The sequence below is a fragment of the Amblyomma mixtum genome, chromosome 1, assembly GCF_055824585.1.
Source record: "Amblyomma mixtum isolate Tamu chromosome 1, ASM5582458v1, whole genome shotgun sequence".
NCBI lineage: Eukaryota > Metazoa > Arthropoda > Arachnida > Ixodida > Ixodidae > Amblyomma > Amblyomma mixtum.
The window spans coordinates 197,183,105-197,201,949 of record NC_143012.1 but is presented as its reverse complement, the minus strand read 5'-3'; the positions used below and the strand labels follow the sequence as shown (position 1 = coordinate 197,201,949).

Here is an 18,845-nt window from a genome sequence, read left to right as displayed (position 1 = left end):
CTTAGAGGCGCGCATTGCGCGAGAGAGACAATAAACAAGAACGAGAACCGCTGGACCAGCACTTCCTGTGTGTACAGGGTCCGTCAAAAGTTCCCAGGCCACATGATCCACTTTTCATCGGTATATCCTGGCACTTAAGATTCCGATAGAGCTATCGAGGTTCTCAGATGGTAGAACGATCCTTCTTCTATTCTCTACAGGTATTTTGAGCTTCGAGGGTATCTCAACAGCACGACTATGCTGCTCAAAAGCAAACCCTGTGGCCTTGGAACTTTTGACGAACCCTGTACCTCGTTCTCAACTGTCATTTCTCCCGAGCTGTGCTGCTCTAAATAAATCCTAACAGTTTCCACAAGTCACAAGCAATGCAAGTAATAAGTATCATAGTCAAGCATGCCTTAAACACTCTACCCTTTCCCCCCACGGCAGGGTATCCAACCGGAACATCCCTCTGGTTTAACTCTCTGCCTTTCCACTATCTGTCTCTCTTTCTCTCTTATTCCAAACAGAACACTTTAAATTCCACCCAACTACAGGCTATCTTTTCCTCAAAAATCTACCTGCATCACTAGCACATACAGAAAACATCACAACAGATTTAACATATGGTGTGTGATGCCATTTCCTAGAAATATCGTCAGAGAAACCCTAAAATTTCTAAAGTTGAATTTCGAAAAGTAAAACAGCCTTTCCATCTTTTTTTTTTTTGTCATGCAGTTAAGTAAAAGCACAGTGCCCACACTGTACAAATCAAATAACAATAACATGGTGTAAAACACAAACAGAATGGAGTCAGTCCAACTAATGTCTGAAGCTCTCCTGCATGCATGCCAAAAGCACCCAGCCAGCTTCAGGTGGCTCTACGGAAGCACTTCAGCTAACAGCGTATTATAAAAGAAACAAGATATCAGACGCCGCCCACACAAAAGAAATTTGCGATTGAAATTCTATACCTGTAATGCGTAACTAAGCCTGCCAAATGCTCCTCAGATCACTTTTCATTTCTCTGTGTCCGCACATTTCGTTATGTCAACACATGTCCCCAGGTGGCTAACATGGAATATGTGCAACATGTGTCACACACACTCCAAGGTAAGCACAGTTCAGCTAAAGCTATGATCCCCTAACCACTTAATAAATGCGAGCTTTAACGCAACTGAAACTCTCCCAACCACAATCTCTACTCAGCCGAAATGCAAGTCACCAGCCGCACTAGACCAAGCCATAAGTGGAGTGGCATATGCACGACCCGAAAATTGGTTAATCAATGATCCATCATCTTATATTCCCCACATGCACGCCTCATCCCTGAGCCCTCGTCTAAATTCGCCTCACTACTTCTTCCCTCGAAAACAACGAATCCAATCTCCACACTGTCCTCCTTACTAGGCATCACACAGGTACTGTGAAGCACCACGCGCCATTTCTTCAGGTACCAGATAAAATGGATTACCTACAACTGATAACGTTAAAACTATACCAAATACACCCACGCGTGCTTGTGATCCTCACTACACCCAATAAATGACTGATCTCCGACAGACTCCACACAATCCGCTAGCCAGACCAATCAGTTGCCTCGGCAGCCACATTGGAGATATAAATCCTACCAGTGGACAGGTTCTCTTTTATTTTACTCTTGACATGAGCAAACCGGAGCGTTGACATTTAGACCCTGTGATAATACCAGACTAAACTGCCTCCCACTTAACCCCATTCGTCTGCACCTCTGAGATTATGCATTCTGTCTCTTTTTACGTCCCCCCCCCCCCCCCCCCTGTCCCCCACCTATGAACGGGGGGGGGGGGGGGGGGGGGGGGGCCAAGGCCAATAAGCACTTCAGGACTGAAGCACAATGCCAACCCATGCACCACGGACAGCGTTCCTCACCCCATGCATCCAGCCAGGCAGAGAGACAGACAGGCACACGCACTGGACGATGCCACACCCCGCCAACAGAGTTCTTCCACAGGGACGCACACAGGGGGGGAGAGAGCGACCAATATGGCGTTACGTACCGAGCTAAGACTGGCAACATCATTTTTCCAGGCTGCTTGTGTAGTGTGTGTTTCTCGCACTTTCCTCCCTGTTGTGTTTTTGTTCCAACCACTCTTTGTCCTTCTTCGAGTGTTAAGTGTGCCTTCTTTTTTTTACAGGGGGGAGCCACAAACCCGTCTCTTGGCGGAAAGCTTGGCCGAGGGACCGCTTCCCCCCTCTCTCTACGGATGCGCCAAAATGTAAACGAACACTTGACGTGCCACCTCAACTGCATTCACAACCAGACATCTATAAAACAGAAGGAAAAAAAAGAAAAAGAGAGGAATGTCATTCAGTTCCGAGGCTTCACAGCACAAGGCTTTCCTGAAATTTGGCGTTTCGGCTTTTGCTAACATCCGAATCCGTTATGAGCACAGCTCCCAAGCAACACTGTTAATTGGCCCAATAATGGAATAAATGGCTTAACTATGGTCCTATATAGGACTGGCATTGGCCAATATATTTCCTACACTGGGCCGATTACCAGTTCTGCTGGGGAGGCTACTGTGGCAGCAATTATTAGGGCCCAGTGCGTTTCACTTCATTCAGAAATAAAATTATTTGCACTGCCGTGCTCTTTGCAAGACGGCAGCCTCTCTCGTTCCTGCCAGCTGATGAACACCCTGCCCTTCTCACCTAATTATACAACTGAACCTACAAGTGTTATTGCAAGAAACATGCCAAGCTGTTGAAAAGGGTTAGTCACATGTGCTGAAATATCAAGCACACAAAAGAAGGCAAACAGGTAAAAGCACAGAAATAAAGAGTGCTGAGTGAGGCCCATACATGAACCGCTAAACTGCACACAGTACGCATGTGCGATACAATGGCCCTGACGGAAGCCACTAATCGCCGCACAACATTTGGAGTTCAAGAAACACAAGAGACGGCTGCAATGAATGAAATACGTAAGCGAGCATTAAGAAAAGAAAATTTGAGAAGAAAATTATTAATTTAGTCCTAGTTATGAAATTCTCAGGGCACAAGTATTTTTGTGCGCTCATTCTAGATATATCATTTAATTTCATGTAAAACAATCCCTTCAGCACTTATGCACTTTTTATGCAAGTATTTTGCGGAGAGTTCTGAAGAAAATTTGCTGCAGGAAAGTCGCTGAAATGTATGCCATTGGGTTCTCTCGACACCAAGGAATACAATAAGGGTAAAACTATCATCCTGGCTCTCGTAGAACTTGAGTAATAGGGTACTGAAGCTGCCACTTCACACACAGGAATACACATTTTCGTTCTCGTTTCTGAAGTGACAACTTCAAAACTCTATAACTCAAGTTCTACGATAGGCAGGAAGACAATTTCACCCTTATTGTATTCCTTGGTGTCAAGAGAACCCAATGGCATGCATTTCAGCGAGTTTCCCGCAGCAAATTTTCTTCAAAACTCTCCACAGAATACTAGCATAAAAAGTGCACAAGTGCTCAAGGAATTGTTTTACACGAAATTAAATGACATATTTAGAATCAGCACACAAAAATACATATGCCCTGAAGATTTCGTAACTGTGACTTCATTAATAAACATTTTTTTTCTTCAAGACCAGTGTCCCCCCCCCTTAAGAAAAGCATAGCACTCACTTTACACAGAGTTGTATACACAATGTTCAAAAGTTTGAACCCCCTCACCCCCCCTGGCAAGGCAGAACATGAAGTGGCACACTCCCAACTGTCCACTGGCACAAGCCTTTAGAATGATGACTGTGACAGTAAACGACATTTAGTGAAGAGTGTCACATGCATGGGTTAGTGAACCAACACTGCCTTCACACACACACGTAGGTGCAGCCCAGGACCAAGCACGCAAGTACCCCAGTGCACTGTTGACCAACACGACGGCCGCATTGTGTGGAGAGAGCCCCGAAAGCCCCGAAAGTCCCAATGTGCACTGCACACAATACAAAATTGTGGAATGAAGACGCTGCCAATTTTTACGTCACCAGTGAAGCACTGGTTGACTAAAACAGGCACCCATTAGTACCACATTTCCACGAAATCCAAGTCTAAGATGCACAACAAAAGTTGCACCCCTTTTATGAGCCTTGCAAGTGGGACAAGCTGTGGGTGATCAGGACGAGTGAGTCGGGATTGCCCTGTCTGTGTGCCTCAATGACAAAAAAGGCATAAAGAGTGACACCGGTGTGGGAAAAGCAGATTAAGCATCACAACGAGGAAGAGGCCATCTGGGGTTGGCGTCCTACACAAGTGCTCGGATAGGGAGCGTTTTGCCGACACTTTTACTTTAACCCTTTGAAGGTTTTTGCCGTATATGTACGGCGGCGGTTTTCTGTCCCGCAAGGTCTTTGCCGTACGGGTACGGTTTCGATCTTCCGTTTGAAATTTTGCGCCAAAAGAACAATGCGTGCTCACTGGGGGGGTGCTGCCACCTCTTAGGACTTACAAGAAGTGTTTGAATTTTGTGCTGCCTTCTTACGGAGATAAGCAGAACTTATGTCTAGCTTTAGCGCGGCGGCACAGACTGCGGCAACACCCCTTTTGTAGTTTTGGTTTCGCCGCGTGATCGCAACGGAGTCGCGCGAAATTTGAGTTTTCTTTTTGTCAGCACTATCTTTGCAGGGGCTGCTGAAGTTGATTTCTATCTTTATTGGCGCTGCTCTTAGCTTGCTTATCACCGTTGCTCGCGAGGTATTCTCGCCTTCTGCGGCAAAGCGCCTACGCGGTTTCGATTCCGCCGCGGGATCGCAACGGAGTCGCGCGAAACGTGTTTTCTCTTTGTGGGCACTGTTTTGCAGAGGCGGCGAAAGCTGATTTCTATCTTTATTGTTGCTGCTCTTAGCTTGCTTATCACCGTTGCTATTCTATTCTGTTGAACATTTTCCAGTTGTGAGTGATGCTGTCACCAAAGTACTGTTCCTAATATTTTTTTACTATTTATTCTCGATTATATACATCTTGTAGATTCAAGATCCGCAATAAAGTAATTTTACCACCTGGGAAAGTTTTCTTCAAAATAATTCGACCCTCAAAGGGTTAAAAACACTTGCCAGCATGAGTGTTTGGCTGACTACTGTCACCCAGAAGACCGCGCTGCCTCAATAGCAATCTTGCAAGCAAAGGAGATAAATGAAAACGATTGTGCCACTGTTTGTGAAATGGCATCTGGCATTCAAAAATTTCCATCACTGCCAGTGTGTGCTTCCCGTCGTTTTGGGAATTTTCGTAGCCAAAATAGTGCACCACGGGGGAGAGCGCAACAAACTTTTGAGAAAGGCACACATGTTTAAAAAGAAAAAAAGCGATTTTTCGCAGATTATAACACAGTAGTGTAAAGCTAGGCAGTCCGGTGAATGAGAGAAGCTTAGAGTCGACTCTTCGTTGCCCTCATTCCAAGCTGCTACCAAACCTTCTCCCCATGTAGCCGCACACCTTCGATCACTTCCTTAGTGAGCCCCCCCCCCCCCCCCCTGCACTCACGTGTGTGCCCGTTCTGCATTGTTCATGCATCGTTCTGCTCACCTTCAGGGGTCAGTCTGCCATGCCTGTTTGCGCATAATGACCTTTCCCTGCAAGGACAGGACGGAGCCTTCCTGAAGATCTAAGGCTTAAACTAGCGCCAAGCTTCATAAACCAAGCCAAACTTAATCACAGTACCGTGCTTCCGATTTCCTTTTTGTTACCTTCGCTCTCTCCTTACCATGCCTACTGATCAATGGCACAAAACAGCCCAAAGGACGCAACCACAGCCGCTTCTGGACACGTAATGCCATCTAGTTTGTTGCTAAGGAACTGTGCTTCAGTTTTAGGTTAAGCCAAGCTTGCGGACTGGGTGGGAAAGGTTGCCCTCCGTTAGGGGGCCGTTCTTCCCACCCCGTTGATCGTTGAGATCAATAAAGTTTATCCAATCAAATCCAGGTTTTGCTTTTGCGTCTGGTGCACAAGCGTACACTTTTAAGCTCCCTCCGAAATGTCTCGACGCAGTCTCGCTCCAATAACTGCTCATCTGGTAATCACACGACATCCGACATTTAACGGCAGCTGATTTTTATGTGCAAGTGACAGCAGTAGGTCCAAAAATGACATTCATTCGTTTGATTTTTAGCTTCAGAGAGTCATGACAGATTCGCACAGCTCGGAGCATAAGACAGGTGCCAGACGGCAAGCTTCATTTTTGCCAGTGCCAAGGAGATTCACTGTTTTCTGAGCCCCTGTGAATGCACTGCACATGTTCTGAATGATTCCCTGCCACCAGCAGCAATGCAAATCCGAGTTCTGTTTAAGAAGACAGCCAGTGTCAAGCAGCGCAAAACGCTTCGCGCGAGCGATTTATATTTCTTTACTGATGAGTTTCACTGATGAGTTTAGCATGAAGAGTCCTGCAACTCTGAATACTTACTTCTGACAAAGTAGCCCAAAAAAAGTGTATTTCAGAATTATTTTCTAACTTTCTTACTGAATACAATATTTTTTTTGTGAATTTCTGTGAGTCACTTAAATTGCCAATCAAATCTTTATTTATACTCAATCTGTATGCTGATTTTTTTTTTCATGTCATTAAATAGATGGCTCTGTTAGCTACAATCTAAAGTGCTGCAATAGAGCAAAACGTTTGATTTATGGCTGAATACATTTTTTACACATACCACTCTGAAACTGCCCGTTTTTTGCACAGTGAAGAAAGAGTTAATGAATGACACTCGAGAGCTCGGACTAACGCCCCCATCATCAGATGGCACAAGTTGGCTCTCCTATTCACCACAAGTTACTTATAATCAGTTCAGTGGTTCGACAAGCATCACGACCAATTTCAAACCATTTTAAACTAGAAAAATCAAACCTAAGCAGCCAGTGAAAAAACACAAGTAAAACCTACAGGCCAGATCAAGGCACAGTTCTAACTTGCAAAACGAACTGACAGCATGACACAAAGTTAAATCTGCAGCAGACTAGCGGGAGAGGGGGGGGGGGGGCATCATGACACCTGGCTTAAATGTGCAGTTTGGTCTGTCATGTGGGTTTACCATTAATGTGCATGAGTTTAGTGCGCTGAACAGTTGCTTACAACTGTATAATCAAGCACCTGTGACTCTTGTGAGATCAATTACATGACTTGAAGGGAGGTGTCATGGACGAACCACTACTGGCATGGTTCCGTGACCATTATCGACTATTTACTGGTACTGGTACTGGTACTTGTATTATGAAGCTCAGTCTGCCTTTCAAAACAATACAGCACAATCACCACAGCAAATGCATTTCTGTGTTTTTAAACATACGTCTGGCTCGCTAGAAGTGAACATCACACTCACTTTTTGCCTAGCCCTCCAGATGTTAGACATGCTTTTCATGATAGCCGCCATGATACTTTTGCGATCATGAAAGCTATTAAGCTTGTCGTAAAGAATTGCCATTTATGGGAAAAAAAAAAATGACTTAAAATGCGCTACTTCTAAACAGCCGCACTAAAGGAAACTTTGGAACAACATATCCTTTTACTAAGTATGCTGCTGCACAGATGGCAAGATACTTGATGAGACAAAGTGTACTTGCGAAGAATAGCACTACGTTTCCCCACTCCACAAGGGCAATCCCGGCATAGGAACAGGCAAGCCACCTACACAGTCATGTAAGCCCCCAACTAATAATCAGATCAGAGGTCCCAAGTAGACAAGGCCTGTCAGGCATTAATCTAACGTTCACGCTAGCCAAGAAAGCTATCGCATGGGGAGGAGATAGCCACAGAACCTGCACTCGCCCCTGATTGAAACGGCTAACCTGCAATGGCTGCTCGTGTGCTTCTTCGAGACTACCGAGCGCTTCCGGACAGTCTGCACCAAAATCCTCTAGAGGAAGACCTCATGGAACATCACGAGATCTCGTGCACAAAGCCAAAGCTACCGCTACACCCATCCAACACGAGAGACAGTTCCAAAAAAATCATGTGCAGTCATGTAACAAACCAAAATGGCCAATTAGGCTTCCCAGTTCGTACACAGCACGACTTTCAGTGCCTAATCCTCGGAGTAGTTCAGTGTCCAGTGTGCACTCACAGGCCTCACTTCACATTCACCGGAGGAAATAATGCCCAGACACCAATCAGCAAACCATCACATTAGCCACTGCGAAGTTAATAAAGTTAAAACTAGGGGTGTGCGAATATTCGAAATTTTCGAATATAATTCGAATAGTATATTTTTAGTATTCGTATTCGATTCGAAATCTAAGTATTCGTGTTGTTTCGAATATTCGATCCGACGCGAATATTCGTACCCAGCCGAATATTCTATTGCGAGCACTGGCGTTCATTTCGGTCCGCAAGTCCTATCAAAAGAGACATAACAATATAGCGGCGCCCAGAGCAATGCGTAACGTTGGGCCATGCAGTAGCTGACTACGCTGGTGAGCTTCTTTGTGGCTATGCGTGGGAAGCTGGTATAGTCAGAGCTCTGCACGAAATATCTCGCAATACGTGCCAGTTCAGTGCCAAGTGAGAGGGCATTTTTGTGGCTGGAGAAGTCGCTTCAGCTAGAAGGGAACTAACTACTTCTGCCTGACCGTGTGGAGCAGCCGGTTTTCCTTCACGACAACCTTTTATGTTCATCCCAGCAACGCGCTTTTGTGCTTATGGCAAGCTAGCCTTAATCAATGCTGCGTACTAGCTATCTTCTCTGATATTTCCTCTCTTCTATGAATAATGTTCGAGACTTTGATACTTTTTGTGCAGCCACACACATCTTTTGTGTTCATTTCATCACTGATAGTTGAACTGCGATGTTCTTGGGTGCTCAAATAATGTTTTGTAGTGGTTAAATGCATCTGACCTTGATTATTCGATATTCGATTCGATATTCGGAACCAAGTATTCGTATTCGATTCGTATTCGAAAAATTTGATATTCGCACACCCCTAGTTAAAACCATCTACTCACCAGAGACTAGTATCACTACCAAACAGAAAGCTGCGAAGTTAATCAAGTTAAAAACACCTACTCACCAGAACGACTAGTATCATTACTGAACATAAAATTATGTTTTCAAGCCTTAGCAAGCCTTTCATCTGTACAGAACACTGCCTACAACTACCCTACGGCTACCACTACCCTCACCTTTAATGCCACTACTGCCAGTCAAAGTTACTGAAGCTCCGACTATTGCTGTCAAAGTTATTGAAGCTGCCATTAATGCCTGTCCAAGTTACTGAAGCTGCTACTATTGCCTGCAGGGATGCAAGTCCTTACACAGCTAAGCCTTTTCTCAACAGGCCGCCCGCGTTTGCGAGAACAAGTCGTCGGACTGCGAACGGGGCGCAAAGAGGCGTAGGAAAGGGAGACGGGAGCAAGAAAGAGAGAGAGTGAGTGAGTGAAAAGGAACTCACAACTGTGACTGGGGTTTGTTTTCCGGCTTCCTCCGCTTCTTGAGAACTACATTGGTCACCACGCTCATCTCAGACCAACCCTCCAAAGATGGGTCACATTTGGGAAGCCTGAAGAGTGAAAAAACAAAAAAAGAGAGAGAAGCACAGTGAGAACGGGCAAAGCAGAATAAGACAACTGCAACGGCAATGGTCACAAACTCCATGCCAACAATATATGCACGCAGATGAGAGAGATCAAAATCATAATGCCATATTTTTACTTGTCTCAAACAGTTTACTTCCCTTCTTGACCAAAACATTTCTGCCTTTTACAGCACTAGCTGTTAATGGGAAGCGCTTGTTGACGCCGTCGCAATAGTAAAAGAAGTCCTTACAGCCATGCATGACCAGCAGGACGAGGGTTGGTGGGAGGCAGGGGGGCACACTGCAGCGTTTTTCTGTGGGTATTCACTATCACATGCCAGCCAGTGGCAATTTTTTGCATTACGAGTTGTGTAATCCCCATTCCATTTTTTTTTTTTCCTCCATGGGTCACTACACGTATGTGATCCAGCATTTTTTTTTTTTTCACCATCCTGGACCCTCAAACAATTCCGAAATGCCAGCAGCAGCGTGAAAGGCTATCCACCAATTCTCTCTTTATTTTGCCATCGAAAATTTGTTCCTTCGACAAGAACTTTATTTTGATAACATCATTGTGGGGGGGTGGAAACACTTTTTCGCAAAATTCGGTTCGCGAGAGAACCGTTTAACTGTTATAGCAAATATCCAGCTTTAAGCAGGTTGCTACATATAAATTTCACGAAAGGCATTCATGTCACAATTTCTTTCTTACAATCACAGCGTTCAGATACTTTGAAACAATGCTTCGTACTAGATGCAAGCTGACTATACAATACCCAACAGAAATTCACAAAAAATGCATTTCATTAATTTCTTTGCAGAAATATCAGCAGCACCATTGTGAAAAGTTAGTAGATACTGCCGTTATTCAAAAGACTTCCTCAGAGCCAAAAGGTCCCCGTGGTAATCAATGCAAAAATTCAAAACAAATGATCGTGCTTCCTCCTAAACCGTCAGTGCATCATGTGATGTGCGCATAACATGGCATACGCCTGCATTTTTAGCACACAAAAGAAATAAAACAGCACACATACAGACTAATATTAAGAAATGCAATGGTGCTCCAGCCAAGTCTAGTTCAAATGCAAACGTTTGAAAAAAAAAAAAAAAACTTTTTGGCATTTTCAAATTTACGCAAAATGCTGGAAATTAAGTAGTTTCGCATTTCAAAAGATTTTTCCTTAAAACTGCTTTACCATGCTTTTACAGAATATGACCCCGCTTGCAGCTGCCTAGTGGAAGTTTTCCACCCCTGCACACCTGGTTCGCCTGGCTTTCCAACCAGGCACACAATTTTGTATTTCAGCCACTGCCCAATGCAGAAATTTTGAAGAACACTTCAATGTTGCCAAGCGGCGACTAAACCAGAAAACGGCTATCAATCATTCAATCAAATCGATACAGAGAGGTTTAGCAGCCATCAACAGGCACTGGTCACATTCCTACAGTCAACTTGTTGTGCCAGCCTTTTCGTGTATATAAAAGAAGCCAACGGTAAAACACTATCGCCAAAATACACTCAGTTCTACAATAGACTCGAGCCAAATGCCTTTAAATTCACAAAACGATTACACGCCGATCTGGTTAAACATCAAGTGACCTGGACAATAAACAAAGGCCAGCGTGTCTGAGAAAAGCATGGACCAAAAAAACGACGAACAAAGATGCCACATTTCGAAACAATGCCGCCATAAAACAGTCCCCACCTAGCCATGCACATATTACACAATCTCACCGCACTCGGCAATGCTTCTTTGCAGCCGCATATAAAAGGGAACTTTTCGCACTCCGCGGCCAGGCTAGAACAATACTTGACCAGACCTGCCAGTGCTGTGCGAATCCGGGTGCTCCAATGCATTTCCAAGCTTCCCCATGCCAACAAGCGCCATTTGCACAATGCCTCGCAGAGAAGTAATAGACACGAAAGGGGGGGGGGGGGGGGGGGAACGGCAAGGCGCAGCTCCCAACACAGCCACTCGTCACCAGAGCAAACAATGCCCAACACGTCCTTCTGCCTCGCAACACATCAAACACGGCCAGCTGTGTGTACGCACACACGCACAGCTCTTTCTTGCTCCAGCCCCCAAATGCTCACTGCGCAACACTCTGAAACACTTGCTTTCTCTTGCCGTAATGGCCGCGCGCCAATGCACAAAGCGATCTTTTCGCGGCACACGACGGAGAAGAACAGCAGCTTGGCATTTCAGAGCAGCGCCGGCGGCAATGCGCACAGCGATGACGCATAATGTGCCGTCGACAGTAGCCGCAGCCGCGCAAAGGCGCCCGACACAGCCGCTGAACATCTGCTAAGTAGGAGGATCGCCCATTTCGCCACATCACACAGAGTTCGCAAGGCAAGGCTCGTGTGGCACGCATTTTTTCATACACTTTTATTTTCTTTTTTGTCATCAGGCCTAGGTTATTTGTGAAGGCACTAACAAGCAATTATGTTCCCCTTACAAACCCAGAACAAGTAGGGTATAAGTAATGCGCCTTTGCACACAATCTATTTCCACGCAAAGCATTTTTTTTTTTTTCAACAACTTTTATGTAGAGCCTCGCACATGTAGAATGGCTGACATTCAATGTCAATCTGCAACCTTTTCTATGAACAGTCGGAGCAGCCCAACTAAATTTGACGCGACGAGGCGTAAAGGAAAAAAATGTTTGCTACTGGGTGCTGTAACTTTCCCAGCAGATCTAATAACCGCATGCCGGTTTTCGGAGACGATGCTTAGAGTAACACAGTTCACCAAGCACCGCTAAGCAACTAATTCAGATAATCCTGTTAACAAAGGTTTGCCCATCTCCGTATAGACAGCAAGTTATTGCTTTCGTGTTCTTTCAAACAATACATTTGACACTGATATAAAGGGTGCACCCCAATGATATTCGCCTGCAACCATTAAGTAAGTTATCATTGAATTTCTTTTTGATGCTATTTCGGTTTCATCACCCGAACGATGGCTGTGACGTGTACTTCATACCTGGTTCACGTGAGGCACAAAAAAGAATGGCAATATAACTGCTGACACTTCATTTGTTGTAACTCTAGCTCTTGAAGTAAGCTGGTTTTAAGTGCTGTAGTGAGTTAAAACTACGTATCAGCATTTATACTGCAGTTTTTCCGTGCCTCGCGTGATGTAAATTTGAACTGCACTTCACAGCCGTTGTTCGGCCAATGAAACTAAAGGCGAAACAGCACGATAGAGGAAATTAAATTAGAAATTATCTAGCAGTTGTAGGCGAAAAGCACGTGCTGATTCATTTACTTTAATGTCCAACACACTTTTTTAAAGAAGAAAAAATGTCGTAAAATTAGTTAGTTATATGGGGTTTTATGGCGCATAAGCAACTATGGCTATCATGCGCCAAACACAAGGTTAGATGTCGTAAAATTAGGCGTCTACAGTCCTTTAACATAAACTTATTGATTGGACACTGAGTGCCCGGCTCTCTCAGATGAAGTAGTGCAACTCCACGTAAAGGTAGATATGTATAGAGAACGACCAAGAAGGAAAATACTACCAAGCCCACCATATGCAGAAGGAAAAAGCAATAGCACAGCTCACTGCAAGTGAAGCAAGCCGCTACTACAGAGACTACTGTGCAGAAGTGGAATAAAAAGTGTCATGAGCATGAGTTGCTATTTACAATGACTGACCGGTGAAACTTGCGCTTAAAGAAAAGTCGACAGCTCAGTAGTGTCAAAGCTTATTATTATTCTTATAATAAAAATAGCAAGTGCAGTCAAAAGACCGCAAATCAAATGTTCACACCATGACTGGTCCGTTTATGTGGACGAATACAGCACACTCATGAACTGCCTGCAAACATTTGCGTTTCCACAATACTCTAGATGAAACATGAGATCATTTTACAGGCAAAATGAATGCACGTAAGCAAGGCATCGAATGGATTTATATCGGATAAAATGTAACCTGAAGTCGACGGTAAGCTAGCATTAGCGAGCACTGACTAGCTCTGCATGAAATATAAGAAACTGACCAATCATAAAAATAACATTCACGTTCTGTAACCAAAATACAGGAGACAAAGCAAGCCACAGCGAAGCCTTGAACCACCTGGGTTGCTTTACACGCACAAAAGCCTCAGTACAGGGGCACTGTCGCATTCTGCCCCTATGTAAGCATGCTCTCCATGCACTCAGCAAACAAAACACAGCTTCTATTGGATCATCCTAGCAGGTACTCATACAGGAATGTAAGAATTCCTTGCCAAAAACATTTTTTGTGCAGCGTAATGGCTGCCTACACTACAAGTGCCTAAACTAAACTACTTGTATAAACTTGGCCCCCAATGTGAAAAAGTTTCGCAAAGACAATGGAGATGATTGAAATTTTACCCTTAGTCATTGAACCATACACAATTCTAAGCTAGCAGAAAAAAAAAAATACTAACAATGTGCAGAAACACCTGTCTATGCACAAGCTGGCACCCTTGCTATCTGTGCTGGTTTAAACAAGAAGACAAAAGCTAACAAGCAACAGCATACATCCTTGTCTGCAATGGCCTAATTGGTTATTACGGGCTTCTCAAATACCAACATTAGGTACATGGCGACAACGTTTTGACTGTTGAAGCCCACAAACTAGCTGAAAGCAGTCAACAATGTTGAGCTCACTCAAATCGCCCTGGAGACTCTTCTTGCCTGGCACAAATGAGGAGCTACCGCGAAACTCAGACTTCTCTGCAAAGGGCCCTCTCTAAAATAGCACACGAAAAAATTTCAAAGCGAAAAAAAAAAAAAAAAAGCAAAACCGAGACCAAAGAAGAAAGCACAGCAGAAATGAACAAGAGCAAAGCAAAGCACTGTGATGCAGCTTACACATTCACTGCGGCAGCGATTTCAGAGCCCTAATCCCTGTGCGTAGTGGCCCACTTGCAACGCCAGCTTCCTTCAGCGAACAGATGGAAATAGAGACCTTGCACATGTGCTTTTCACGCTCTCGAAAACTTCTGAGCTGCCCCAAGGCTTCATCGAACAAACCTGTACCTGTGGCCACACAGCTTGCACATGCAGCGTGACACACCGGCGACTCAAAACGCACTGAACGTATTAAGAGATCATAGCTAACCACGAGCATAGCTAACCATGAGCATAGCTAACCATGAGCATAGCTAATCATAGCAAACCATGAGCAGGAAAACCCTTAACACAAGTTGGATGGCTCAACGAGTGACCACAAGGAGTCACCTGTTTCAGGAAATGCCTAAAACGACTGAAAACGACCCGAAATGTTCGAATCAGCAAGTGCAGAGTACCGACAGGCTGGTAGTATCGGTGATGTAGTGAAAGCGGCCTTGCCATCAGAAACCACTTTACACAAGCTAGTATAACGGCTAACTTTGGGGTTAATTTGCACAGAAATGAAACAATGCATGGTTGCATAACTTGGTGGAGATGATCAGGGCAGAGAGGCAAACGGCAAACCACCGATGAAAGTACACTTGAAATATGTGAACCTCAAATTTCTCTGGACCAGTCCATTCCGTTAAAGGCCAGTATATAACTCCCACACGCGACTCGCAAAGCCTCCAGCATGCCTTCGACACAACAGTAAGATTCCTCCCGAATGACATGCGTGGTAGTTTCCATTTTAAGTATGCGAAGGATGCTAAGCAAATTTGGACTGAACAAGTCCCACAGCAACCGTTGGCATGGAGTGGCCTAAATGGCCCAACTATGATCAACCCGCAAAGAACACACAAAATGGGGCCCGGCATAAGTTCTCACAAGTAAATGCTTTCACAATTTGCACCTAGCATCTGCCCTTCACATTTTCATTTTCAGCAACTCCTCACGACGAAAGCGACCAGCTGTATCCTGCAATTAACTACTGAGGAGGGGCACATACCACTGGGCTTTACAGCCACCCATAACCAAGGCAGCCCTTGCAAAATAAACATACACCTTCTTGTGCGTACATATCCATCCATCTGAACAGTCCTGCTTCAAGGCACTGATGCAGCTGGTGGTTTTCAACGATTCGTATGGCAATTCAGGCAACACTCTTCTGATCAACGTCACGTACCGCCCGTCATTGTTGTTGCCACTGCTTTAGACTGCCTCAACCATTAGACAAAAATGCATAACCACTCAAATTGACAATAACACACTAACAACGTTAACTTCCCAGGTTACAAATGGGGTCGGAAACTAGAAAAACAACCTGGCCACTCCGGAAGCGACATCAGATCATCATTTAGGTAGCAGAGAAATCTAAATCTGCAAAGATTAAAAAAAAAGAGCACTCTGCAACAGAGCAAACAAGAGGAAAATGGGCACCAAAATATGCATGCCCAGCCCAGATAAACTAGCGAGACGTGTGTCCTCTGTCACAGAGACCTCAGAAGTGGCATGTTACATGTTTAAGGGAAACCTAAATATGGAATCGTGTTGAAACGGGCTTCACAGCCATACTCCAAAAAGCTACAAAAAGCTCCAAAAGGAGTAAGAGACTGCTGTCTCTTACTGCCACAGATGCATGGACTCATTCTACACCACAGTAGACAGGTTACTTTATTCAGCCCGCAGTCTTGAGACACAAGTTGTTTATTTGCAACTGTTGACCACCACAGGCGTTATTTTACAAAAATATGGAGCAAGCAGCAGAAAAATGCCATGATACATGCTAACAAAATAAAAAAAGAGGAAATTTCACCCAATCCAGCAGCCTGAACATTCACTGCAAGTTATATGGGAAGGCCTCGCACAAGGTGAAAACATGCAGGACAAGTTTGATGTCCCTCCAACTCACCAGGTGCAAGGCAAAAATAAGCTGTAATTGCATGACTACCCCCAGCGGCGTTTTATGAAGGCATACAAGGATCCAGGAAGAACCGAAGTGCGCATCAAACAAAACTAAAGAAAGGACCGACGAGCCATTGGGAAACCAGGAACAAAGCAACAGGTTGCGCCATCAAGACACCATTTCCCCACCTGCATAGGGCTATCCCAGCTAAAAGCAGCAGCAGGCTATGTGATGGGCCCAAGCCAAACCACATACGGCGCCCTAACATGCAACGTCTCAATTCACTACGCGAGGCTGTAATGAAAACTCTTCGTTTTCAATTACTGCGAATGTCAAAGGATGACAGTGAGGCTGGCAACAAAAAAAAAAAAAGAGGAAAAGCTCGCAGCGTAACTGGAATACGAAGGAAAGAGAGGCGGCCAGAAACACCAAGGCCCTACACTACACATCAATCATGTGCAGCAAAAATAAATCCCGCACAGATATTTTCATCAAAACAAAGAAGAGAAACCTTTAGTTTAGCACTACACCTGCACGAAACATGAGCTTTCTGATGCCGAATAAGGCAGCATGGGTTGACGACACTTTGAACATAAACTGAAGGACCTGGCCTGTGCCTACAGCTATTAAAGAACTGATGAATGAAGAAAGAAAGTGGGAGAGCGGCACTCTGCTGATTGGGCACAACGTGTAAAGTGTGAAAAATGTTGAAATTTCATCCTGCAGCAGTCTGCCTATGCAAAAATTAAAAATTCCTGTCCCATCATAGAATGGCCTCAAGTACAAACTGCAGAGATGAAGAAATTTAGACTAGAAATCGGAAATGGGCACAAACGACCTGAGGGGCTATAACCAGTGTTCTTCCTCCCTCCGACACGCACTTCATAAATGCAAGTGGCTTCATGCAAATACGACGTCTGTAGTATCACATGATACCAAGTATCAGGATTTTAAGGCGAAAGCCTTCAATGTCTCATCGTTGTAAGCAGCAGTTGTCGACAGAAATGTCACGCTTTTCAGTTGGTCCAAACGGTCGTGACGTCACAGTGCGCGAATTTCAAACGGGGCCAATTGTACTTTGGCTAGTAACCAGGCAACCAATTGAAGGGATCGTATAGTGATGCTCCAAGTAAGTAGGACTGAGCTTAGTTAATTGCTTAATTACCCAATTAGTCTAATTAACTTTTCTAGTCAGGCCATATAAATAAATAAAACCGAGTAAGAAATTGGTCGAGCTCGGGAATCGAACCCCGGTCTTCGGAGTGTGAGACGAGCATGCTATCCACTCCGCCATGCCAGCTCGATGGTTTGGGAAGAACAAAGGTGTGTCTAGTGAATACGGTGTCTTCGCTCACTCCCATCCTCCTCCCTTCCCTTCCAGCGAGGTTTAGGTGTCCACCGAGATATGAGAGACAGATACATTTCCTTTCCTCAAAAAACCAATTTACCCATGAGCCTCATGTTGTCGTCGCATTCCACTCTTAGGGGCGAAGCTTAACATCTTAACCACACATCAGTGACCGCACTTTAGGTCAAAAAAGTGCCCCCCTGAATTTTGACGGGTGTCCACGGAGACAGTTACTGCCTTAATTTCCTTTCCTCAAATACAATTTTCATTTTCTTCATTACGGGCCATCTTTGTCTCTTTGTCTGAACGGGTGGTGAACGGGTGGTGGCGTTCCATGGACTCCCTGGCAGCGCTACAACACGCTGTCGCGTTGCACTCCTAAAGGCGAAGCTTAAGCGTCATTAATTAGCAGTTAATTAGTATTCAGGCACACATCGGTAATTACCCATTAATTAGTGATTTGTCGTCACTTAGCAACTAGTACTCAATTACATGCGACGCCACCAGTACCACAGAAGCAGCCAAAGTGGTGCGGAAAACGCTTTCGCCTCTACGCACTTTAGACAGTCAAAGTGACCCCTGGATTTTTTATGTAATCTTATTACACTCTTTTTGGCTCCCACACACAGATGCAATTGAGCCATACATGCCTACCATTCTATATGTTGGACCTTTCTTGTGTGCAGTGACTCTAAAAGCTTATTGTGTAAAAGCTGGACACCATTTGTCAAAGTTGACCCCACTAACTACAATGCAATTCTGCAAGAGAAGCAAATAATTTTTGTGCATTGCCACAAGGAAACCATCGCGCATGACAAGAAATATAACTAACGTCCATGACAAGTTTTTGAAGCTTTACCGCACGTTAATGTTTCGAAGGCAGTGAATTTGCTAATTATCCTACACAGTTGAACGGCTCAAAAGTTGGTGCTAAGAAAAATAAAATTTTCACCAATGAAAAGATCATTCAGAATTTTTACATCAAAAAATATTTTTTCAAATTTGTGAGGTTCCGGCATATATGGGTCAAGAATAAATCCCATTACTCTACATTATGCTTGCTGGCATGGCACTCTGCTTGCACTACAAGTACAAAGCAGATGTACTTATATTACGGCAGTTTTGGCTAACAGAGCAACAGGCTTATTAAATAACAATGTCTAAAGACAACTATGGGGTTTTTACCAAGCTTCATGCATTTTAAAGAAGCTTTCACCAT

General features: G+C 44.4%; 1 protein-coding gene across 36 annotated transcripts in view; it reads right to left on the bottom strand.

Moving 5' to 3' along the window:
• LOC149370499 (uncharacterized) overlaps positions 1 to 18,845 on the bottom strand; it is a 586,025-nt gene that overhangs the window by 76,305 nt on the left and 490,875 nt on the right. For 33 of the 36 annotated variants that reach the window (XM_089561750.1, XM_089561766.1, XM_089561742.1 and 30 more), the window contains one exon: positions 9,380 to 9,487. In XM_089561750.1, the coding sequence (XP_089417876.1) occupies positions 9,380 to 9,487 (108 nt within the window). Of the gene's footprint in view, positions 1 to 2,018; positions 2,157 to 5,524; positions 5,572 to 9,379; positions 9,488 to 11,323; positions 11,424 to 18,845 lie in introns of those variants that run through there. The other 3 variants (XM_089561968.1, XM_089561875.1, XM_089561957.1) reach the window with 3 other exon arrangements.